This window comes from Musca domestica, unplaced genomic scaffold (genome assembly GCF_030504385.1).
Source record: "Musca domestica strain aabys unplaced genomic scaffold, Musca_domestica.polishedcontigs.V.1.1 38, whole genome shotgun sequence".
In the NCBI taxonomy this organism is placed as follows: domain Eukaryota; kingdom Metazoa; phylum Arthropoda; class Insecta; order Diptera; family Muscidae; genus Musca; species Musca domestica.
Genome location: NW_026712324.1, coordinates 2,321,046 through 2,346,787, shown reverse-complemented (window position 1 = coordinate 2,346,787; position 25,742 = coordinate 2,321,046). Strand labels below are relative to the sequence as shown.

General features: G+C 35.5%; 6 protein-coding genes across 6 annotated transcripts; 2 read left to right on the top strand and 4 right to left on the bottom strand.

Moving 5' to 3' along the window:
- Positions 1–8,049: 8,049 nt before the first annotated feature.
- On the bottom strand, positions 8,050–8,451 carry LOC109612408 (uncharacterized). Its single transcript, XM_020036443.1, has one exon. It carries the CDS (start codon positions 8,449–8,451, stop codon positions 8,050–8,052), a length of 402 nt encoding a protein of 133 aa, XP_019892002.1.
- Positions 8,452–11,153: 2,702 nt separating this feature from the next.
- On the bottom strand, positions 11,154–11,862 carry LOC101890767 (calphotin). The gene is made up of 2 exons (XM_005182613.4): positions 11,779–11,862; positions 11,154–11,702 (listed from the first exon to the last, which is right to left on the bottom strand). Exons 1-2 carry the CDS (start codon positions 11,788–11,790, stop codon positions 11,223–11,225), a joined length of 492 nt encoding a protein of 163 aa, XP_005182670.1. The 5' UTR covers positions 11,791–11,862; the 3' UTR covers positions 11,154–11,222.
- Positions 11,863–15,057: 3,195 nt separating this feature from the next.
- Positions 15,058–15,635, bottom strand: LOC101890941 (retinin-like). The gene is made up of 2 exons (XM_005182614.3): positions 15,568–15,635; positions 15,058–15,501 (listed from the first exon to the last, which is right to left on the bottom strand). The coding sequence occupies exons 1-2, from the start codon at positions 15,577–15,579 to the stop codon at positions 15,058–15,060; spliced, it is 456 nt and encodes a 151-aa protein (XP_005182671.1). The 5' UTR covers positions 15,580–15,635.
- Positions 15,636–16,050: 415 nt separating this feature from the next.
- LOC101901308 (calphotin-like) lies at positions 16,051–16,614 on the top strand. The gene is made up of 2 exons (XM_020036444.2): positions 16,051–16,062; positions 16,141–16,614. The coding sequence occupies exons 1-2, from the start codon at positions 16,051–16,053 to the stop codon at positions 16,612–16,614; spliced, it is 486 nt and encodes a 161-aa protein (XP_019892003.1).
- A 2,608-nt stretch (positions 16,615–19,222) lies between these two features.
- Positions 19,223–19,781, bottom strand: LOC101891115 (retinin-like). The gene is made up of 2 exons (XM_005182615.3): positions 19,770–19,781; positions 19,223–19,696 (listed from the first exon to the last, which is right to left on the bottom strand). Exons 1-2 carry the CDS (start codon positions 19,779–19,781, stop codon positions 19,223–19,225), a joined length of 486 nt encoding a protein of 161 aa, XP_005182672.1.
- A 2,232-nt stretch (positions 19,782–22,013) lies between these two features.
- On the top strand, positions 22,014–22,627 carry LOC101901469 (calphotin-like). The gene is made up of 2 exons (XM_011293825.3): positions 22,014–22,073; positions 22,147–22,627. Exons 1-2 carry the CDS (start codon positions 22,062–22,064, stop codon positions 22,618–22,620), a joined length of 486 nt encoding a protein of 161 aa, XP_011292127.1. The 5' UTR covers positions 22,014–22,061; the 3' UTR covers positions 22,621–22,627.
- The last annotated feature ends 3,115 nt before the right edge of the window (positions 22,628–25,742 follow it).

Here is a 25,742-nt window from a genome sequence, read left to right as displayed (position 1 = left end):
ATTTTTTATGAGAGAATTCAATCATACACGCTATGATTATAATTATAATTTAAAGTTCAAAGGACTAAATATGCCGAAGCATTTGTATCTTTTAAATTCGGACTTGTGTTGCCCATTTGGTGCACAATTAATTTGAAATCGAATAAAAATATATATGGGAGCTATATCCAAATCGGAACCGATCTCGATTAATTTTCGCAAAGATATTTCTGAGATGTATTTGATATATTTCCCTGAATATCGTTGTTACGGAGTGCATATTACGGCTGTGGGTAACAAATATGAAAAATCGGATGAACAATATATATGGCAGCTAAAGCTATATCTGAACCGATCTTTACCAAATTTGACATACTAGCTTCTAGACTCAATTCGGTCGTAAGTGCCAAATTTCATCCAATTTGGGCAAATATTAGACGTTTGGTGCACAATAAAAGGTAAATCGGACGAAGTTATATATGGGAGGTATATCCAAATCTGAACAGATGTCGATAAAATTTAGCAAGTGTATTTCTGAGCTGTATTTGATATATTTCCCCAAATATTGTTGTGCATATTACGGCTGCGGAGGACAAAAATAACAAATCGGATGAACAATATATATGGGAGCTATTGCTATATCTGAACCGATTTCGATCAAATTTGACATACTTATTTTCAGGTCCAATCTGATCGTACGTGCAAAATTCCATACTATTCGGACTGATATCACACGTTTGGTGCACAATAAAAGGCAAATCGGACGAAGATATATATGGGAGCTATATCTAAATTTCGACCGATTATCTCCAACTTCAATAGGGTCCTTGGGCCAAACAATTGATTTGTGCAAAATTTCATCTGGAGAGGGCAATAAATGCGAACTGTACTTTGTTTACAAAAATACATGGACAGACGGACGGAAGGACGGACGGACATGCATAAATCGACTCAGAATGTGATTCTATGCAGGTCATCAAAAGGAACTATAGGTCTATCTCGTTTCCTTTTGCCTGTTACAAACAAATGAACAAAGACATAATACCCTGACCACCTTGTGGTGCAAGGTATAAAAAGAAGTTAATAAATAAAACATTCTGTTAAATTCATACAAATTTCGAATATATGAATTATTTTGGGGTCTATGGGAAGACCTGCAGAGGAAATTTTCTATCGCAGGCTGTAATACCCATTAGAAACTTCAAATATGAAATTTGAAACAATTCCTTTAAATAATGTCGTTAAAATCGTCAAAATACCGAATATCGGAAGATACCGTTATATAGGGGTTATACGAAGACGTGGACTTGCATAGGCAATTCTCTGTCATAAACCGTAGTTGCCATTACGAACTTCAAATACGAAATTTAAAACGATTCCGGTGAATAATGTCGCTAAAATCGCCAAAAGACCGAATATCGGGAGGTACAGTTATATGGGGACTATACCTAAATCTGTACCCATTATCAATACCAAAAGTCCTGCAGACCAAACACAAATATGAAACAAATTTTATCAACATACTTCAATTTGCTCGGATGCTAGAGTGATTTCCACAGACGGACGGCGAACGGAGAATTTTATGCTGATCAAGAATAAACAGGGTGAGAAAAAAAATCTGCAACAAAGTCAAAGGCCATAATTTTTACATTTTATTAATATTTTATTGAATGAAAGCAAAAAATGTCGGAAATAGCATCAAATTTTAGAATAAGTTTAGATTTGTTCGAATCGGTCATCTTTGGTACGAACTATGGCCTTCAAACGGCCTTCGCTGCCCGAATGTTTTTCTGCGATATTTTGACCCATTCCCGGCGAAGCGCTTGCTTGAGGTGATCGGCACATTGGTATTTTTTAGTGTCAACCTTGCATTCCCAAATACTCCCGACACAAATACTCCAACGGATTGGTATCCGGAGATTTTGATGGCCATTGTGTGCTGGAAATGAATCGAGGAACCTCATTTTGTAACCATTCTTGGGTGGCGCGTGCTGATTGCGATGGTGCTGAGTCCTGTTGGAATGTCCAAGGTCTGCGGCCAAAATGTAAGCGTACCCAAGGATTTAATACACCCTCCAGAATATTTTCGCGATAATATTCAGCATTTATTCTGATGCCACGGTCGATTAACACGAGCGGAGAGCGACAATCGGCTGTTATGGCGGCCCACACCATCACCATGACCGGCGCTTGAGTTCTGGTGGTCAACCGAAGGGGCACATTTTCAGCTGACACGATAATTTTGTATGTTTACCAACTGCTGGACAAGGAAGGTTTTCTCATCGGAGAAAACCAAATTCGGCAGTTTACCACTTTTGGCCAAGCGAAGCAACTCTTTAGATCTTTTGAGTTTATTTTCTTTCTGTTGCGGTGAAAGTTGTTGCAATTTTTGGAATTTCAATGGCTTCAAATTCGGCAGTTTACCACTTTCGGCCAAGCGAAGCAACTTCTTAGCTCTTTTGAGTGTCTTGTCTTTTTGTTGGGGTGCAAGTTCTTGCACTTATTGTAATTTCAATGGGTTTACCCCGAGCTCATTTTTCAATATTTGCCGAATGGGAAATTACGATATGTTCAGCTAAGGAGCCATTTTCGGCCATTGCGACGCGGGCTTCGATCAAGTCGATCCTTTATTTTTCGAACCATTTCTGCTGATGTTGCTGTTTTCTTCCGTCCACTTCCTTGACGTCGGTATATGCTACAAGAATCACGGTTACGAGGGATGGTACGAGACACAAAAGATTTATTCACATGCCAATGCTGAAGTGCTCTAACGATAGCCACTTGTGGTTTTCCAGCCACGTTTGAATTCCATCACGATTAACTTTTTTTCTGGAAAATTCTCACCAAAATGCTTTTGTACGCTTCTAAACAATATAATGAGCTGTCACTGGAATCATTTTAACAGCTGTCGGCCGAGTGGCTTAGAAATGACAACAGTCTGAAGTTGGTTGCAGTTTTTTCTTCTCTCCCTGTATACCCTCTCTTGTCATATGGCTAAGTGTATAAAAAATTTAAAACTTTTCTGTACCCTAGTGTAATTGATTCGCATTTGACAATTTTGACAGTAATTTTCGACAACATTCCATTCTTTTGGAATGCCACACTCAAAGCCATTAGAAGACAATTTTTCATCGCTCAAGGAAACCGCTCGCTTCAGCATCTTCGTAATAATTTTTAAACGTAATATTCTAATTTAAATCGAAGATAATTAATGATGTGTTGGAAGCGATAAACCATTAGTCGCATCCAAATAATAACTGCACGCTTAAAAGATTATAAACAATTCAAGATGCCGAGTGAAAACATAAAAGATGAAATAACAGATGAAATTGAAACATTTTTTGTTCGGCCATTAGCCATGAAAATTTGATTACTTCTACGCGCTTACAGAAAAAGTGTGTGTGTGTGTGAAGAAAAAAATTAAATAAAAACGCTTACTAAATGCCCAAGCCATAGCAGTTACAATAAGCATCTGAAGAGCAAAGCATTGATACCATCATCTTCAAAATTGTGCGTGGAAATATGAACAAAGACCACAACAATAAAAGATTTAATACCCCAACTGACCCATTGAAATAGGGCAACATTGTTAACCAAAAAATTATGTAAAATATGAATGGAAGTATGCCCATAGTTTTTAGTTTCTTAAAAAAGCCAGAAAACTTGGAATGAAGGAGGTGCCTATTACAAACTCCAAATACAAAAAGTGAGATTATTCTGTTTAAAAATGTAGCCAAAATCATCAAAATAAGGTATATAAGGAGACGCAGACGTGGATCTGCACAATCCATTTCCTGTCATATGAACTAGTACCCATTGTGAGCTCAATATTCCAAATTATAAATAATTCCGACATGTCATCAAAATACCGAATATTTGGAGCTACAGTTGCATGGGGACTATAGGGATGGTTTTATGCGAGATTCTACATACTGGGAACACAAACTGCATATTTATTAGCAAATTCAGCTTAAAATTGTGGTTATAAACAGTTATATGGGGGCAATATCATAAATTGGGCCTATGTGGCGCATTTTTAATACCAACAAGTTAAAAAGCAGTAAGTTCGGCCGGGCCGAACACCATTTGGAACGAATTTGGAAAATTTCAAAAATTAAAATCCGTTAAAAATTAAAAAAAAATAAAATTTTAACAATCTTGAATATAGCCGTTATATTGGGGTCTATACGACGTGGACCTACAGAGGCATTGTTTGTCATAAGCCATAACCAACCATAACCATATTCAAATTCGACACTTGAAATAAACGGTGAATAATTTAGCTAAAATCATCAAAATATCGTATATAGGAAAGTACCGTTATATCGGAGCTGTGGGAAGACCTGGACCAGCATAGACAGTTTTCTGTCGTAGGCTCTAGCATCCATTACGAACTTCAAATTTCGGTGGATATTGTGCCTAAACTCGTCAAAATACCGAATACAGGGAGGTACTGATATATGGGGCCTATACGAAGACCTGGACCTGCATAGACAATTTTCTGCCACAGACTGTAATTCCGAACTCTAAATACGTAATTCGAAACAATTCCGGTTAATAATGACGCTAAAATCGTCAATATACTGAATATTGGGAGATACAATTATATGGGGTCTATACGAAGACGTGGACCTGCACAAACAATTTTCTGCAATAGGCTGTAGTATCGATTACGAACTTTAAATACCAAATTTGAAACAATTCCGCTTAGTAATGTCGCTAAAATCATCAAAATACTGAATATAGGAAGGTACCGTTATATGGGGGCTATAGGAAAACGTGGACCCACATGGCCCATTTACGAACTTAACCTGCCTACTAAAAAAATAAACATGTGTGCAAAATTTTAGCCCTCTACCTCAATTCGTGCGGAAGATAGCGTGATGAAAGTTAATATACCCTCCATAGTATGGTGGAGGAAATAAAAATTGTATTGACCTAAAATACATCTAAGTACAATTTTATTAAGCCTACTTCATTTCGAAACTTGACAATTGATATTCTCGCTAGGTCCGTTCTCTTCCTACGAAATATTTTAGCTTCAGGTCCACTAATTGGTATAGCCTCCATATAAAGGTACCTCCAGGTATTCGGTATTTTCAAGATCTCTGCCGCAATTTCCAAACAAATCAGATCAAACTTCACATTTGGGGTTCTTGGTAGGACTGTTCTTTGCTTGCAAAAAAGATCGATTAAGGTCACTAACTGGTATAGACCCTATATAACGGTACCACACGATTATCGGTATTTTTCAGGTTTCTACCACAATTTCCAATCAGCGAACCAAATTAGCTAAAACTTTACATTTGAAGTTCTTAGAAGGTCTGGTTTATCCCCGCAAAAACTATTCGCTACGGGTTCACCCAGTAACAGTACCTACCTATTTTCGGTATTTTGAAGGTTTCAAATTAGCTGAAACTTAGTAATTGGGGTTCTCGATAGGTTTGTTCTCACCTTACAAAAATGTGCAATTTAGGTCCACCAAGTGGTTTTCGGGTTTCGGTATTTTGAAGGTTTTTGCCAAGCAAATTAAATGATAATATAGATTTTGCTATTCGTTTTATTTTAATACCCTCAGCCAAATGGCCACAGAGGGTATATATCATTTGATACGGCCACAACGTGCCTTATCGAAATAACGGTTTTAGACCCTAAACCGTTTGGACGAAATCCGTTTCAGGACATTTAGAGTCGATCTAGCGATGTCCGTCCGTCTGTCTGGCTGGTGTGCACGATAACTCTCGAAGGGAGTATCCAATCCAAACTTGGTAAATCGTAATATTATTGTCAAACTTAGATAAGTTCGGAAATGAGCTATATCAGGCCACTCTTTCTGGTACCTCCCACACAAAATGTCAATATTTTTAAAGAAAAAAAATTAATTGCACAGAAAAAGAAGGATATCCCGATTTTGCTCCAAATTTGCGAAACCTAATATTTGCATCAGTGCTAGGTCAGGAGCGAAAATGAAAAATACCGTCCACTCCATCAAGAACCTCCCCCACAAAGTGTCACAATTTTGAATAAATATAACTCTTATAAGAATATGATGTAAATGTCCGATTACCTTTAAATTACACACATCAAAATGCTTTTATTAGCCCAAGATCTGGTGTTAAGATGGAAAATATTGGTCCACTCATTCTGGTACCTTCCCCACAAAGGGTAACAGTTTTGAATGTCCATGAAGCTCATAAAACGCAAAACTAACATCCGATTCCATTCAGATTTGGCACATCTTAATGTTTCCGTCAACACAAGATCTGTAATAGAGATGGGAGGGATCAGACAAATGCTTTTGTTAACTCCCCCAGGGTCGAAGTTTTGAATAACCAAAACGATCATAAAATCCGAAATAAGCATCCGGTTCTCTTAAAATTACACACATGACAATATTTTTATTAACCCACGGTGTGGTGTGAAGATGGGATATATCAGTCTACTCCTTCTGGTACCTCCCCCACAAGGGTCAACATTTTGAGTATCCATGAAGCTCATAAAACGCAAAATTAATCTCCGAATTTATTCAGATTTGATACATCTCAATATTTTTCTATAAACACAAGATCTGTTATAGATCGGGCCATTCCTTCTGGGACCTCCCCTACAAACGGTCTATGTTTTGAATAACCAAAACGATTATCAAATCAGAAATAATCGTCCAACTCTCTTCAAATTTCACACATCACAGATGGAATATATCGGTACACTCCTTCTGGTACCTCCCCCACAAAGGGTCAAAATTTAGAATGTCAATGGCGCTCATAAAACGCGAAATTAACATCCGATTCCATTCAGACTTGGTACAGCTCAACATTTCCATAAAAACAAGATCTGTCATAAAGATGGTAGAGATCGGACCATTTTTCTGGTACCTCCCCCACATAGGGTTCAAGATTTTAAGAAACAAAACGCTCAAATTAAGCGAAATAAACATCCAACTCTATTCAAATTTCACGCATTCAAATATTTTACGCAAGATCTGTTATGAAAATGATGTATATCTACCAACCCCTTCTCGCTTCATCTCCGGATACCAATCCGTTGGACTATTGTGTCTGGAGTATTTTGGAAAGCAAGGTTGGCACTAAAAAATACCAAAGTGTTGATCACCTCAAGCAAGCGCTTCGCCGGGAATGGGCCAAAATACCGCAGAGGAACATTCGGGCAGCGTGTGACGTTTTCATTGGCAGTTTGAAGGCTATAATTCGTGTCAAAGCTGTCCATTTCGAACAAATCTAAACTTATTCTGAAATTTGATGCTGTTTTCGACATTTTTTGCTTTCATTCAATAAATTTTAAAAAAATTAATATGGCTTTTGGCTTTGTTGCAGTTTTTTATCTCACCCTGTATGTGGGGAGGTATCAGAAGAAATGGTCCGATCTCTACTATCTTTATAACAGATCTTGTCTTGATGGAAATATTAAATAAATGGTATCGCATTTCGCGCTTTATGAGCTTCATGGAGATTCAAAATTGTAACCCTTTGTGAGGAGGGTACTATAAAGATCGGACCCATCTTCATTGGAAATCTTGTGTTAGTGGAAATAATAGGCTGTTCGAAGTGTGAAGACAACTGGATGCTTATTCCCGATTTATATGGCGTTTGACTTTGTTGCAGTTTTTTTATCTCACCCTGCGCATCTGTCGGCTTATGATATTTTATTTGTTTTTTTTTTTTTTATTAAAAACAGATTGATAATCTAAATTATCATATTCTACCCTTTTCATGGGAGGGTATAAAAAGTTTGGCTTAAAACCATTTATACTTGTTTAAAATGCCAAAACTGTAGCTTTGAAAGTTCTCTAAAATATTTTTTTACCGCAGAATTTTAGCTTAAAAAGGAAATTCTTTAAAAAATACGTTTTTTTTTTGGATTTTCTTGAAAAAAGACCTCAAAGACTCCAGGTTTGTGACTCTATTGGAAAAAGGAAAAATATTCCTCAAAAAAGTCACGTTTGTGTCACCTTTAGTCTCTTCCTGACAATAATTTTAAAAAATCTACGTTTCCTGGTCTTCTTGAAAACATGAAATTTATCCAAAAGCTTATTTTTTTCAAGGATAGATTTTAATAAATTTTCACTGGGAAATCTTGGATATTTTTTACCAACGGTGTGGCACACAGGACTGGTGTGGCAGCATAGGTTAGATTGGCTGGAGTTGCAGTATAGGTGTGAACAACTGGTGCAGGGTCGGACTTCACTAAGGTCGTTGTCATCGTTTTTACAAGTGGTAAAGCTGCAGTGTAACCGGTATAGACTACTGGAGCAGTGTCGGAGGCATAAGACTGAGCAACGGGAACATTGTGAACTAAATTGGTAAAACTTTGATGGGTTACAGCCGAGGCCGAGCTGGTGTCCACAACAGCTACGTGACCTGGTGCATCTGTAGAATGAACTTCCCGTAGGAGACCAGGAGCTGCCGCGGCCAGGGTGAGAAATGTCAAGGTGGTTATCTGTAAAATATGCATCTTAAAGTATTTGATTTTTTTCTACCGAAGGAGATGCCTTACAATTTTAAACATTTCGAACAAATACCTGTCGGGCTTTTGAAAACTTTAAATTAAAACTGCCCATTTAAGTTGTAACGACCATTCTTTTATATAAAGATCACACAAAGTGGTGGTAGCATTGGGCTTTGTGGAACAATTGTCTTTACGATTTGCTTTTCAAACAATAAGTGGCTTTACGTCTCCTCGTGTCATTAAAGTAACCAATTTTGTTGAAAAGAAATCTTTATAGGTGAGCTCGTTAAAACTTGTTTGGTCATTGCCTATTAAATATCAGAAAAATTGTAGTAATGCCTATCAGGGTTCGGGAAAAATAATAATATTATAGAAAAAATTTAAAAATTTCAAAAAAAGTTATGGCTCTGATGGCCCTTGAAAAAAAATTGAAAAAATCCAGGTTTCTACCTATGATGACCCTTGCAAAAATATTCTTTAAAAATATCCACGTTTATGGCTCTGATGATGCTTTGAAGAAATATTCTTTAAAAATATCCACGTTTATGGCTCTGATGATGCTTTGAAGAAATATTCGTTAAAAAATCCACTTTTGTGGCTCCGATGGCCCTTGCAAAAATATTTTTAAAAAAAATTCACGTTTATGGCTCTGATGATGCTTTGAAGAAATATTCGTTAAAAATTCCACTTTTGTGGCTCCAATAGCCTTTAAAAAATATTTATTAAAAAATCCACGTTTGTAGCTCTGATGATGCTTTGAAAAATATTTATTAAAAAATCCACGTTTGTAGCTCTGATGATGCTTTGAAAAATATTTATTAAAAAATCCACGTCTGTAGCTCTGATGATGCTTTGAAAAAATATTCGTTAAAAAATCCACGTTTGTGGCTCTGATGATGCTTTGAAAAAATATTCTTTAAGAAATCCACGTTTGTGGATCTGATGATGCCTTGAAAAAACATTCTTTAAAAAATCCACGTTTGTGGATCTGATGATGCCTTGAAAAAATATTCTTTAAAAAATCCACGTTTGCGGATCTGATGCTGCCTTGAAAAAATATTTTTTAAAAAATCCACGTTTGTGGCTGTGATGATGGTTTGAAAAAATATTCGTTAAAAAATCCATGTTTGTGGCTCTGATGATGCTTTGAAAAAATATTCTTTAAGAAATCCACTTTTGTGGCTCTGATGATGCTTGGAAAAAATATTCTTTAAAAAATCCACGTTTGTGGCTCTGATGATGCTTGGAAAAAATATTCTTTAAAAAAATCCAAGTTTGTGGATCTGATGATGCTTTGAAAAAATATTCTTTAAAAAATCCACGTTTGTGGTTCTGATGATATTTTGAAAAAATATTCTTTAAAAAATCCACGTTTGTGGCTCTGATGATGCTTTGAAAAAATATTCTTTATAAAAATCCACGTTTGTGGCTCTGATGATGCTTTGAAAAATTATTCTTTAAAAAATCCACGTTTGTGGCTCTGATGATGCTTTGAAAAATTATTCTTTAAAAAATCCACGTTTGTGGCTCTGATGATGCTTTGAAAAAATATTCTATAAAAAATCCACGTTTGTGGCTCTGATGATGCTTTGAAAAAATATTCTATAAAAAATCCACGTTTGTGGCTCTGATGATGCTTTGAAAAAATATTCTTTAAGAAATCCACTTTTGTGGCTCTGATGATGCTTGGAAAAAATATTCTTTAAAAAATCCACGTTTGTGGCTCTGATGATGCTTGGAAAAAATATTCTTTAAAAAAATCCAAGTTTGTGGATCTGATGATGCTTTGAAAAAATATTCTTTAAAAATCCACGTTTGTGGTTCTGATGATATTTTGAAAAAATATTCTTTAAAAAATCCACGTTTGTGGCTCTGATGATGCTTTGAAAAAATATTCTTTATAAAAATCCACGTTTGTGGCTCTGATGATGCTTTGAAAAATTATTCTTTAAAAAATCCACGTTTGTGGCTCTGATGATGCTTTGAAAAATTATTCTTTAAAAAATCCACGTTTGTGGCTCTGATGATGCTTTGAAAAAATATTCTATAAAAAATCCACGTTTGTGGCTCTGATGATGCTTTGAAAAAATATTCTATAAAAAATCCACGTTTGTGGCTCTGATGATGCTTTGAAAAAATATTCTTTAAAAAATCCACGTTTGTGGCTCTGATGATGCTTTGAAAAAATATTCTTTAAAAAATCCACGTTTGTGGCTCTGATGATGCTTTGAAAAAATATTCTTTAAAAAATCCACGTTTGTGGCTCTGATGATGCTTTGAAAAATATTCTTTAAAAAATCCACGTTTGTGGCTCTGATGATGCTTTGAAAAAATATTCTTTAAAAAATCCACGTTTGTGGCTCTGATGATGCTTTGAAAAAATATTCTTTAATAAATCCACGTTTGTGGCTCTGATGATGCTTTGAAAAAATATTCTTTAAAAAATCCACGTTTGTGGCTCTGATGATGCTTTGAAAAAATATTCTTTAATAAATCCACGTTTGTGGCTCTGATGATGCCTTGGAAAACTATTCTTTAAAAAATCCAAGTTTGTGGCTCTGATGATGCTTCAAATAAATATTCTTTAAAAAATCCACGTTTCTCGGTCTGATGGCCCTTGAAAAAATATTCTTTAAAAAATCCACGATTCTTGGTCCGATGGCCCTGATGTTCCTTGGATTTTTTTATCCTAATATTAAAACTCATGATTTACAACTTTCAAAATAAAAATTTATTAAAAAACATAAAATTCAAAATTCGTTACTAACTGTCAACTCTTAGTGGTGGACAACATGGGTCACGGGGGCGGCATGGACCAAGGGGACAGAGTGAACAACTGGGGCAACTACAGCAGCATTGGAGTGGATTTGGACATGAGATTGGTGGGAGACAGCATGGCCAACAACGGGGACAACTGGAGCAGCATGATAAGTGTGGACAACTGGGGCGGCAGCAACAGTCTTGACAACAGGGACGACAGGTTCAACAGTTTTAACAACGGGGACCACAGGTTCAACAGTCTTGACAACAGACACAGCTGGAGCGGCATGGACGGTGGTCTTGACAACAGGAGCAACAACTGGGGTGACAACAGCCTTGTTGTGGACACGGGTGAAGCTCTGATGAGAGGTGGCAGAGGGGACACTGTGGACCACAGCACCAACCTTGGCCAAGACGGGTTCTTGGACAACGGTATGGTGTTCGGCTACCAAACCGGGAGCGGCCAAAGCCACAGCAATGCAAGCGAAGAAAGTAACCTAAAATAAAACAAAGAAACCAATTAATTGTCAAAGGAACTCACAAAGGATTCCAAAACATCCTATTTCCACTTACGAATTTGAACATTTTGAAAAGGTTTTGTTGTGTCTTGTGATTAGTTTGTCTCGTAGGAAACTGATGGCTTCTGAATGCCGAGCAATTGATTTTATAGCCGAATTTTTTTGTGATTTGGTACTTGAGAAGAACTTTTGTTGTTGTTAGCAAAATTGTAAGACAACTACACGCTTATGTCCGCCTACACTGATCTTGAACTCCGGTGACAATAGATCGATTTCATGTTCCCATTCACAAAACCAATTGCTTTGCTACGCATTTGTTGTTTTGTTTTTTGTCTTTATCTTAAATACAGTAGCCAGAACGAATGACATATGAAAAGCATAACGAAAAGAAACGGAAATCCAATAACCAGAAATTTTTGAAAAGTCATTGGACGCGATTTTTGTGGCAGGTAATCCGGTGTGATTTGTAGTAATGAGATAGTACAGTAATTTTTTTAGGAAATGGAGAATGGGAGAATTTTAGAGCCACAAATGAGAATTTTTCTTAAAGGCCCGTATTTTGTAAACTTTTTTTTCAAAGGGCCATCAGAGACACAAACGTTAATTTTTAAAAAATATTTTTTCAAAGGGCAATAAGAAACGTGAATTTATTACAGAATATTTTTTAAGGGCTATAAGAAGCGTGGATTTATTAAAGAATATTTTTTTAATGACCATCAGGTCAATAAACGTGGATTTTTTAAAAATATTTTTTAAGGATCATTAGACCAGGAAACTGGGACTTTTTAAAGATTTTTTTGCAAGGGCCATCAGATCAAGAAACTTGGAATTTTTAAGGGTCATAAGGAACGTGGATTTTTTAAATAATATTTTTTCGAAGGCCCATCAGAGCCACAAACGTGGATTTTTTAAAGAATATTTTTTCAAAGGCCCATCAGAGCCACAAACGTGGATTTTTTAAAGAATATTTTTCAAAGGCCCATCAGACCAAGAAACGTGGATTTTTTAAAGAATATTTTTCAAAGGCCCATCAGACCAAGAAACGTGGATTTTTTAAAGGATATTTTTCAAAGGCCCATCAGACCAAGAAACGTGGATTTTTTAAAGAATATTTTTTCAAAAGCCCATCAGAGCCACAAACGTAGATTTTTCAAAGAATATTTTTCAAAGGCCCATCAGACCAAGAAATGTGGATTTTTTAAAAAATATTTTTTCAAAGGCCCATCAGACCAAGAAACGTATATTTTAAAAAAAAATTCAAAGGCCTATCAGACCAAGAAAAGTGGATTTTTTAAAAAAATATTCAGATCAAGAAACGTGGATTTTTTAAAAAAATATTCAGATCATGAAACGTTGATTTTTTAAAGAACATTTTTTCAAGGGCCATCGAATCAAGAAACGTGGATTTTTTAAAAAAATATTCAGACCATGAAACGTGGATTTTTTAAAGAATATTTTTTCAAGGGCCCATCCGACAAAGAAACGTGGATTTTTTAAAGAATATTTTTTCAAAGGCCCATCCGACCAAGAAACGTGGATTTTTTTAAATAATATTTTTCCAAGGGCCAACAGATCAGAAACGTGGATTTTTTAAAGAATATTTTTTCAAAGGCCCATCCGACCAAGAAACGTGGATTTTTTTAAATAATATTTTTCCAAGGGCCAACAGATCAGAAACGTGGATTTTTTAAAGAATATTTTTTATATATTTTTTTTCCAAGGGCCAACAGATCAGAAACGTGGATTTTTTTAAATAATATTTTTTCAAGGATTTTTTAAAGAATATTTTAAGGAGCCATCAGATCAAGAAACTTGGATTTCTTAAAGAAAATTTTTTTAAGGGCCATCAGGGGCAAAAACGTGAATATTTTAAAGAATATTTTTTCAGGGGACATCAGACCAAGAAACGTGGATTTTTTAAAGAATATTTTTCAAAGGTCCATCCGATCAAGAAACGTGGATTTTTCAAAGAATATTTTTTCAAGGGCCATCAGGGGCAAAAACGTGAATATTTTAAAGAATATTTTTTCAGGGGACATCAGACCAAGAAACGTGGATTTTTTAAAGAATATTTTTTTTCAAGTGCCGTCAGACCAATAAACGTGTTTTTTTAAGATTTTTTTCTAAAGGTCCATCCGACCAAGAAACGTGGATTTTTAAAGAATATTTTTTTAAATGGCCATTAGACCAAGAAACGCGGATTTTTTAAAGAATATTTTTTCAAATTGCCATCAGATCAAGAAATGTGGATTTTTTAAAGAATATTTTTTTTTAAATTGCCATCAGATCAAGAAATGTGGATTTTTTAAAGAACATTTTTTCAAATTGCCATCAGATCAAGAAATGTGGATTTTTCAAAGAATATTTTTTCAAAGGCCCATCCGACCAAGAAACGTGGATTTTTTAAAGAATATTTTTTAAATTGCCATCAGATCAAGAAATGTGGATTTTTTAAAGAATATTTTTTCAAAGGCCCATCCGACCAAGAAACGTGGATTTTTTAAAGAATATTTTTTCAAATTGCCATCAGATCAAGAAATGTGGATTTTTTAAAGAATATTTTTTCAAAGGCCCATCCGACCAAGAAACGTGGATTTTTTAAAGAATATTTTTTCAAATTGCCATCAGATCAAGAAATGTGGATTTTTTAAAGAATATTTTTTCAAAGGCCCATCCGACCAAGAAACGTGGATTTTTTAAAGAATATTTTTTCAAATTGCCATCAGATCAAGAAATGTGGATTTTTTAAAGAATATTTTTTCAAAGGCCCATCCGACCAAGAAACGTGGATTTTTTAAAGAATATTTTTTCAAAGGGCCATCAAATGATTGCAACTTCCCACATCGCAATATTTATGCCAGCCTAAGAAGAAGTAAGAAATTGAACAATATCGAGCCTCTCCTACATGTACCTCCCCCAAAAATGGTGAACATTTTCAACAATTACAAATTCATAAAACGGAAAATAGTCCACCATTTTCTAAAGACTACGCTATTCTACATTTCTGCCGGTATTAGATCAAGCTTTAATAGTCTCCATATTTCGCCTTCTAAATGTTGCAAAATTTTTTTGTTGGTGTGACCCCAACATTATTCTACTTGCGACTTTGGCATAGGCGTTTTTGACATAACTCAAGCTTGCACATGGAGAAAAGCATCAACAATTCGCCACAATCGAGCAAAACGGCGCTTTTGTTTATTTTCAAAACTTTTTTCAAGTGGATAACCTTACTTTTTTACTCTTTTGCCAATAAGATCAAAATAAAAGGAGCTTAATTTAACAATAAAATAACTATTTTATTTAAAACATAAACATTCAATCACTTTTTCACAATTTAATGATGGACGACATGGGCAACAGGAGCAGCATGCACAACAGGGACCGAGTGAACCACAGGAGCAACTACGGCAGCATTGGAGTGGATTTGAACATGAGATTGATGGGATACGGCATGACCAACAACGGGGACAACTGGGGCAACAGTCTTCACCACTGGCACGGCTGGAACAACAGTCTTGACAATTGGGGCAGCAGCAACAGTTTTGACTACAGGCACAACTGGGGCAGCATGAACTGTGGTCTTAACAACGGGAGTGAGGACAGGGGCAACTACGGCCTTGTTGTGGACACGGGTAAAACTTTGATGAGAGGTGGCAGAGGGGACACTATGGACCACAGCTCCAACCTTGGCCAAGACGGGTTCTTGAACAATGGTGTGGTGTTCGGCCACCAAACCGGGAGCAGCCAAAGCCACGGAAATGCAGGCAAAGAGGGTAACCTATAGAAGTTGTTAATGATATTAAAGGATTTGTTTTAAAATAAAAATTAAAATCAAAAAACTTACAAATTTGAACATTTTGAGATAAAAAGTAAAGTTGGAATGTTGATTTTGTCAAAGCTGATTTGGAACTGATAATTTCCTCTCTCAACTGAAAATTATTTATACCAATTTTTGGTACCCAAGATCAATGACAACAATTTGGATTCACTACTGGTTGACCAGGTCTCGTGACAATGTAGTTGAAAACACTTAGAACTGAAAAACCAATGCATTGCCCAATTTGTTTATAGTTTTTAAAACCAGAATTATGATTTAATGAAAAAAAAATTCCAATGACAAAACACAACTGCTGCCCGATCATTGCAATGCTAGCTTAAAAAAACGCTTGTTCAACAAGAAGCTATCAATGAAGTTCAAGTTCATTGAATGTATTTTTGTGGGAGGCAAAGCAGCTATAAATTACTGAATTCAATTAAAGGAAACTCATAGTTTCGTTTGAGTCTTAATAGACCTAACATAATCTACCCTTAAGTAAATCTGGCAAAAATGTTCAAATTTGTAAGTTATTGGCTTGTCAAAAAAGACACTTAAATTCTGCCAATAGATTCAAATTTATCCCTACTTCATCCTTTTTAGGTTACCTTCTTCGCCTGCATTTCCGTGGCTTTGGCCGCCCCCGGTTTGGTGGCCGAACACCATACCGTTTTTCAAGAACCCGTCTTGGCCAAGGTTGGAGCTGTGGTCCACAGTGTCCCCTCGGCCACCTCTCATCAGAGTTTCACCCGTGTCCACAACAAGGCTGTTGTCGCTCCCGTCGTTACACCTGTTGTAAAGACAACCGTCCATGCTGCCCCCGTTTTATCCGTTGTCAAAACTGTTGAACCTGTTGTGCCTGTAGTTAAAACCGTGGCTGCTGCCCCCATTGTCAAGACCGTTGTTCCAGCCGTGCCAGTGGTCAAGACTGTCGCCCCAGTTGTTCCCGTTGTCGGTCATGCCGTATCCCATCAATCTCATGTTCAAATCCACTCCAATGCTGCTGTAGTAGCTCCAGTGGTTCACACCGTGCCTGTTGTCCACGCTGCTCCCGTTGCCCATGTTGTCCATCATTAAGTTTTAGAAAATGGTTTTATGATTGAATTTTATGTCTTTAATAAAATATGCAATCAATTGTTATATCAATTTTTTTGAACTTATCTTGAATCATTAAAAACGTACCTAAATCCCACGAAGTGCTGTGGAACTTATATCACGTACCTGAAAAAAAAAAAAACAAATTTTATTTAAACAATTTTCAAAAATTGTACGTTTCCTGTACTTAAAAAAAAAATATTTCCACGTGTGTACCTCTGATGACCCCGAAAAAATATTTATTTAAAAGTCCACTTTTTAGCCTCTGATGGTCCTTGAAAAATACTCCTTTAAAAGTCTTTAAGCAATGACGTTAGATGGTCTTATATCCTTTAAAAAAAGGCCAAAAGTTTCTGGGTCTGATGGCCCTTAAAAAATATATTTAAATATAATTATGAAAAAAAATCTTTAAAAAATCCACGTTTCATATGAATCTTGAAAAAAAAAATCTTTAAAAAATCTACGTTTTTTTTTGAATCTTTAAAAAATCCACGTTTCTTATGAATCTTGAAAAAAAAATCTTTAAAAAATCGACGTTTTTTTTGAATCTTTAAAAAATCCACGTTTCTTATGAATCTTGAAAAAAAAATCTTTAAAAAATCCACGTTTCATATGAATCTTGAAAAAAAAATCTTTAAAAAATCGACGTTTTTTTTGAATCTTTAAAAAATCCACGTTTCTTATGAATCTTGAAAAAAAAATCTTTAAAAAATCCACGTTTCATATGAATCTTGAAAAAAAAATCTTTAAAAAATCGACGTTTTTTTTGAATCTTTAAAAAATCCACGTTTCTTATGAATCTTGAAAAAAAATCTTTAAAAAATCCACGTTTCTTATGAATCTTGAAAAAAAATCTTTAAAAAATCCACTTTTGTTATAGTCCTTGAAAAATATTCTTTAAAAATCCACGTTTGTTATAGTCCTTGAAAAATATTCTTTAAAAAATCCACGTTTGTTATAGTCCTTGAAATATATTCTTTAAAAAATCCATGTTTCTTTTCGTCTGATGGTCCTTTAACAAATATGCTTTAAAAAATCCACATTTCTTAGTCTGATGGTCCTTTGAAAAATATTCTTTATAAAATCCACGTTTCTTTAAAAACTCCGTGTTTCTTGATCTGGTAGCCCTTGAGAAAATATTCCTTAAAAATCCACGATTCTCGGTCTGATGGCCCTTGAAAAAATATTCTTTAAAAAAACCGGTTTTTTTTTTTTTTTAAATATTCTTAAAAAAACCCACGATTCTTGATCTGAAAATCCACTTTTCTTGGCCTGATGCGCCTTCGAAATTTTTTTTTTTTAAATCCACATTTCTTGGTCTGATGGGCCTTTGAAAAAATATTTAAAAAAAAATCACTTTTTTGGTCTAATGGGCCTTTGAAAAAATATTCTTTAAAAAATTCACGATTGTGGCTCTGATGGGCCTTTGAAAAAATATTCTTTAAACAATCCACGTTTGGGGCTCTGATGGGCCTTTGAAAAAATATTCTTTAAAAAATTCACGATTGTGGCTCTGATGGGCATTTGAAAAAATATTCTTTAAAAAATCCACGTTTGTGGCTCTGATGGGCCTTTGAAAAATATTCTTTAAAAAATTCACGATTGTGGCTCTGATGGGCCTTTGAAAAAATATTCTTTAAAAAATCCACGTTTGTGGCTCTGATGGGCCTTTGAAAAATATTCTTTAAAAAATTCACGATTGTGGCTCAGATGGCCCTTAAAAATATTCTTTAAAAAATCCACGTTTGTTATAGTCCTTGAAAAATACTATTTAAAAAAAAAACAGGATTATTGCTTTGATGGCCCTTAAAAAATATTCTTTAAAAAATCCACGTTTGTTATAGTCCTTGAAAAATACTATTTAAAAAAAAACAGGATTATTGCTTTGATGGCCCTTAAAAAATATTCTTTAAAAAATCCACGTTTGCTATAGCCCTAGAAAAATATTCTTTAAAAAAAACAGAATTCTTAGTTTGATGGCCCTTAAAAAATATTCTTTAAAAAATCCACGTTTCCTGGTCTGATGGCCCTTGAAAAATATTCTTTAAAAAACCTAGGATTCTTGGTTTGATGGCCTTAAAAAAATATTCTTTAAAAAACCTAGGATTCTTGGTTTGATGGCCTTAAAAAAATATTCTTTAAAAAATCCACATTTTCTGGTCTGATGGCAAATTATTTTTTAAATAATCCACGATGGCCCTTTGAAGAAATATTCTTTAAAAAAACGCGTTTTTGATATCTGCTGAAAGAATATTCTGTAAAAAATCCAAGCTTGTGGCTCTGATGGCCACAAATTCCACGTTTATGCTTCCAATTTCCCCTAAAAAATATTCTTTAAAATTCCACGTTTGCACATTTAATTGCCCTTGAAAAAATATTTTTAAAAAATCCAAAAAAAAAAAAATTATTTTAAAAAACACGTTTGTTTGATGGCACCTGAAAACATATTGTTTAAAAAATCTACAAACTGGGCCCTGAAGATGTCCTTTAAAAATTGATCGAAGGTAAAAAAAAAACTCCCATCTCTGTAATTTATTAAAACAATAACATTTTATTTAAAACATAAAATTAATTAAACATAAAATAACATTTAATGATGGACGACATGGGCAACAGGAGTAGCATGCACAACAGGGACTGAGTGGACCACAGGAGCAACTACGGCAGCATTGGAGTGGATTTGAACATGAGATTGATGGGATACGGCATGACCGACAACGGGAACAACTGGGGCAACAGTCTTCACCACTGGCACGGCTGGAACAACGGTCTTGACAAGGGGAGCAGCAGCCACGGTTTTGACCACAGGCACAACAGGTTCAACAGTCTTGCCAACCGATACAACGGGGGCAGCATGGACGGTTGTCTTTACAACAGGAGTAACGACGGGGGCAACAACAGCCTTGTTGTGGACACGGGTGAAACTTTGATGAGAGGTGGCCGAGGGTACACTGTGGACCACAGCACCAACCTTGGCCAAGACGGGTTCTTGAACAACGGTATGGTGTTCGGCCACCAAACCGGGTGCGGCCAAAGCCACGGAAATGCAGGCGAAGAAGGCAACCTAGAAATAAGTTAAGGAAGAGGACAATGGTTAAGGATCCATAAAACAAATTAAGTAAGACACAAGAACTTACAAATTTGAACATTTTGGAAAGATTAAGTTTTTGTTAGGTTTGTAAAAGCTCAAACAAAACTGATACCCGTTTGCCAAAGTTAAGAAGTTTTTATAGCTTTCTGAGCCAAGATTCACTGCAACCTAATCAATTATTCTCAGGGCGACAACCACCACCTACAATGATCTTGAACTTTATCGATTTATTGTTTGTTTCAATTGAACTTCAATGAATACTTGGATCGGATTTATTATTCCCTCTTGGAGATGTATGTCAATTAGAATCATAAATGAAGTCTCCACAACATAATTCAAGTTCATGGGGTTAACAGAAACCGGATTTTTTTTTTCAACTAGCCACCAATCAATTGTTAACAATGTGTGTGTGTGATATATTTTTTGTTCGCATGTGTTATGTTGCTTTGCATTTTATGTTGAGCTTAATTGACTACTTAGTCTTAAGTGGTTTCATTACCATGCCCATTCAAAATGGGCCGAGCAATTCTTGTCTCGCGGGTAATTAAGAAATAATTAGTAATATTTATTTCAAAATTAATTTTTTCGAGAATTGAGCATAGGATACCCTACACCACACTTATAATAAATAAATAAAACAGACCGAAAAGAGGATATTAAAACAGTGGAGTTTCAAACCTTGTTTTCACCATAGTATGGAGGGTATATTAAATTTGTCATTCCGTTTGTAACACCTCGAAATATAATCACTAAATATAGATTTAGCGATGTCCGTCCGTCTATGCTTCTGTCCGTCTGTGGAAATCACTCTAGCTTCCGAACGAAATGAAGTAGGTTGATAAAATTTTACGTAAATGTATATTATGTCTGCAGGATTTTTGGCAAAATGGGCCAGATAGGTTCGCGTTTTGGTATAGCCCCCATATAACAGTAACTCCCGGTATTCGATATTTTGATGACTTAAACGACATTATTCACCGGAATTTTTCAAATTTATTATTTGATGTTCGTACAGAAAATTGTCAGTTCAGGTCCACGTTTTCGTATAGCCCACATGTAACGATACCTCCCGATATTCGGTACTTTGATGATATTAGTGACATTATTCACCGGAATTGTTTCAAATTTGGTATTTGATGTTCGTAATAGATACTACAGCCTATGAAAGAATATTGTCTGTGCAGGTCCAAGTTTTCGTATAGCCCCCATATAACGATACCCCCCTTATATTCGGCCTATGCAGGTCCACGTCGTCGTATATACCCTAATATAACGGCTACGTTTGGTATTTTTTAGATTTTAACAGAATTTTTAACCGTTTTTTTTTTTTTGTTTTGAAAATTGAAAAAATCGTTCCCTGCCGAACTTACAGCTTTTTACTTGTTTCATCAGAATCAAAAACTTGAATTTGTGAATGAATATTTTTACGGATTATCGAAGCGACAAACGTGGATTTTTTTCAGGGAATATTTTTTAAAGGACCATTAGAGCTACATACGCGGATTTTTTAATGCCATAAATCAGGATCATGTAAGGAGAATTTTTTAAGAATCACCACATCTACTAACTTGGTTATTTTTGGGGATTTATTTTTGAAGTTAGTAAGAGCCACAAACATCGTTTTCAGGGACTTTGTGGATTTTTTTTACTATTTTTTTTTTCAATGTTATATATTCATGAAAAAGATTTATTTGCAAAAACTCTGTTTAAAATTTTTTTATTCATTATAAGTATTGTGTAGGGTATCATATGTTCATCACCCCAGATTCTAACCCATTACATTGTATGCTGAATTCATGAAAAATTAAATTTTTAAATTAATATCACTAATTATTTCTTAATTACCCCCGGAGACAAAAATGTTGGCCCATTTAAAATGGGCATGGAAATGAAACCACTTAAAGCTTTAAGTAGTCAATTAAGTTCGACACAAAATGCAAAGCAACGTAACTCATACAAACAAAAAATATATCACACACACATTGTTAACCATTGATTGGTGGCTATTTGAAAAAAAAAAATCCGGTTTCTGTTAACCCTATAAACTTGAATTATGCTGTGGAGACTTCATTTATGATTCTAATTTACATTCATCTGCGAGAGGGAATAACAAATCCGATCCAAGTATTCAATGAATTGAAGTGAAGTTCAATTGAAACAAACAATAAATCCATAAAGTTCAAGTTCATTGTAGGTGGTGGTTGTTGCCCTGAAAATAATTGATTAGGTTGCAGTGAGTCTTGGCTCAGTGAGCTATAAAAACTTCTTAACTTTGTCAAACAGGTATCAGTTTTGTTTGAGCTTTCAAAAAACCTAACAAAAACTTCATCTTTCCAAAATGTTCAAATTTGTAAGTTATTCCACCTTACTTTATTTGTTTTATGGATCCTTAACTCATGTCCTCTTCCTTAACTTATTTCTAGGTTGCCTTCTTCGCTTGCATTTCCGTGGCTTTGGCCGCTCCCGGATTGGTTGCCGAACACCATACCGTTGTCCAAGAACCCGTCTTGGCCAAGGTTGGTGCTGTGGTCCACAGCGTCCCCTCTGCCACCTCTCATCAAAGTTTCACCCGAGTCCACAACAAGGCTGTTGTCGCCCCCCTTGTAACCCCTGTGGTTAAGACCACCGTTCATGCCGCCCCCGTTGTATCGGTTGTCAAGACTGTTGAACCTGTTGTGCCTGTGGTTAAAACCGTGGCTGCTGCCCCCATTGTCAAGACCGTTGTTCCAGCTGTGCCAGTGGTAAAGACTGTTGCCCCAGTTGTCCCCGTTGTTGGTCATGCAGTATCCCACCAATCTCATGTTCAAATTCACTCCAATGCTGCCGTAGTTGCTCCTGTGGTTCACTCGGTCCCTGTTGTGCATGCTGCTCCTGTTGCCCATGTCGTCCATCATTAAATCTTCGGTTGCCATTATATAGTTTTATGTTTTAAATAAAATGTTATTGTTTTAATAAATTACAGAAATGGGAGTTTTTATTGGAAACGACAGAGTATTTTTTCAAAAGCCATCACAAACTTCAACTCAATTTTTTTTTTGAAAAACATAGGGCCATCCGACCAAGAAATGTGTATTTTTTAAAAAATATTTTGTCAAAAACCGTCAGATCACAAACGCGGGTTTTTTTTAAGAATATTTTTTTAAAGGACAATTGAAAAAATATTTTTAAAGGACCATCAGAACGAGATACCTGGATTTTTTAAAGAATATTTTTCCAAAGGGCCATTAGAGGCACAAACGTGGATTTTTTAAAGAATATTTTTCCAAAGGGCCATTGGAGGCACAAACGTGGATTTTTTAAAGAATATCTTTCCAAAGGGCCATTGGAGGCACAAACGTGGATTTTTTAAAGAATATTTTTCCAAAGGGCCATTAGAGGCACAAACGTGGATTTTTTAAAGAATATTTTTCCAAAGGGCCATTAGAGGCACAAACGTGGATTTTTTAAAGAATATTTTTCCAAAGGGCCATTAGAGGCACAAACGTGGATTTTTTAAAGAATATTTTTCGAAAGGGCCATCAGAGGCACAAACGTGGATTTTTTAAAGAATATTTTTCGAAAGGGCCATCAGAGGCACAAACGTGGATTTTTTAAAGAATATTTTTCGAAAGGGCCATCAGAGGCACAAACGTGGATTTTTTAAAGAATATTTTTCGAAAGGGCCATCAGAGGCACAAACGTGGATTTTTTAAAGAATATTTTTCGAAAGGGCCATCAGAGGCACAAACGTGGATTTTTTAAAGAATATTTTTCGAAAGGGCCATCAGAGGCACAAACGTGGATTTTTTAAAGAATATTTTTCGAAAGGGCCATCAGAGGCACAAACGTGGATTTTTTAAAGAATATTTTTCGAAAGGGCCATCAGAGGCACAAACGTGGATTTTTTAAAGAATATTTTTCGAAAGGGCCATCAGAGGCACAAACGTAGATTTTTTAAAGAATATTTTTCGAAAGGGCCATCAGAGGCACAAACGTGGATTTTTTAAAGAATATTTTTCGAAAGGGCCATCAGAGGCACAAACGTGGATTTTTTAAAGAATATTTTTCGAAAGGGCCATCAGAGGCACAAACGTGGATTTTTTAAAGAATATTTTTCGAAAGGGCCATCAGAGGCACAAACGTGGATTTTTTAAAGAATATTTTTCGAAAGGGCCATCAGAGGCACAAACGTGGATTTTTTAAAGAATATTTTTCGAAAGGGCCATCAGAGGCACAAACGTGGATTTTTTAAAGAATATTTTTCGAAAGGGCCATCAGAGGCACAAACGTGGATTTTTTAAAGAATATTTTTCGAAAGGGCCATCAGAGTCACAAACGTGGATTTTTTAAAGAATATTTTTCGAAAGGGCCATCAGAGGCACAAACGTGGATTTTTTAAAGAATATTTTTCGAAAGGGCCATCAGAGTCACAAACGTGGATTTTTTAAAGAATATTTTTCGAAAGGGCCATCAGAGTCACAAACGTGGATTTTTTAAAGAATATTTTTCGAAAGGGCCATCAGAGGCACAAACGTGGATTTTTTAAAGAATATTTTTCGAAAGGGCCATCAGAGGCACAAACGTGGATTTTTTAAAGAATATTTTTCGAAAGGGCCATCAGAGGCACAAACGTGGATTTTTTAAAGAATATTTTTCGAAAGGGCCATCAGAGGCACAAACGTGGATTTTTTAAAGAATATTTTTCGAAAGGGCCATCAGAGGCACAAACGTGGATTTTTTAAAGAATATTTTTCGAAAGGGCCATCAGAGGCACAAACGTGGATTTTTTAAAGAATATTTTTCGAAAGGGCCATCAGAGGCACAAACGTGGATTTTTTAAAGAATATTTTTCGAAAGGGCCATCAGAGGCACAAACGTGGATTTTTTAAAGAATATTTTTCGAAAGGGCCATCAGAGGCACAAACGTGGATTTTTTAAAGAATATTTTTCGAAAGGGCCATCAGAGGCACAAACGTGGATTTTTTAAAGAATATTTTTCGAAAGGGCCATCAGAGGCACAAACGTGGATTTTTTAAAGAATATTTTTCGAAAGGGCCATCAGAGGCACAAACGTGGATTTTTTAAAGAATATTTTTCGAAAGGGCCATCAGAGGCACAAACGTGGATTTTTTAAAGAATATTTTTCGAAAGGGCCATCAGAGGCACAAACGTGGATTTTTTAAAGAATATTTTTCGAAAGGGCCATCAGAGGCACAAACGTGGATTTTTTAAAGAATATTTTTCGAAAGGGCCATCAGAGGCACAAACGTGGATTTTTTAAAGAATATTTTTCGAAAGGGCCATCAGAGGCACAAACGTGGATTTTTTAAAGAATATTTTTCGAAAGGGCCATCAGAGGCACAAACGTGGATTTTTTAAAGAATATTTTTCGAAAGGGCCATCAGAGGCACAAACGTGGATTTTTTAAAGAATATTTTTCGAAAGGGCCATCAGAGGCACAAACGTGGATTTTTTAAAGAATATTTTTCGAAAGGGCCATCAGAGGCACAAACGTGGATTTTTTAAAGAATATTTTTCGAAAGGGCCATCAGTCATCACGTTCTGTTGCGAAAATGATAGCTATCGGCCTCCCCCTTCTGGTATTTCTCCCACAAAGGTTCACAGCCTGCAATACTTATATCTCTTTTAACGTGTAAAAGCAGATAGTGATTCTTTTCAAACTTGGTATATCCTAATATGTTCCTCAATCAAAAATCTGATGTGAATATGAAATTTATCGACTCACTCCCTCTCGTACCTCATCCACAAAAGTTAAAGTTGTGATTAAATATTATTCCCTCAAAATTGGTGTGATTTTTTTTTTCAAATTTTGAACGTCCACATATGTTCATCAGTATTAGAAGAAGTGGAATGCTTTGATCCAATGTATATGGTACCTCACACATATTTCCATATTTTCGAAACATTATCACATATTTCATATAAAGTACAGGAAATAGTCTATATAGTCCAAACCGGACACGTAGAAATATAATTTATGTGAAGTAGATCATACCAACTACGAACGTTATTTAAATGC

What these genes read in the sequence shown, in the direction of transcription:
- LOC109612408 (XM_020036443.1), bottom strand. Translation starts at nt 8,451, where the DNA reads ATGCATATTTTACAGATAACCACCTTGACATTTCTCACCCTGGCCGCG.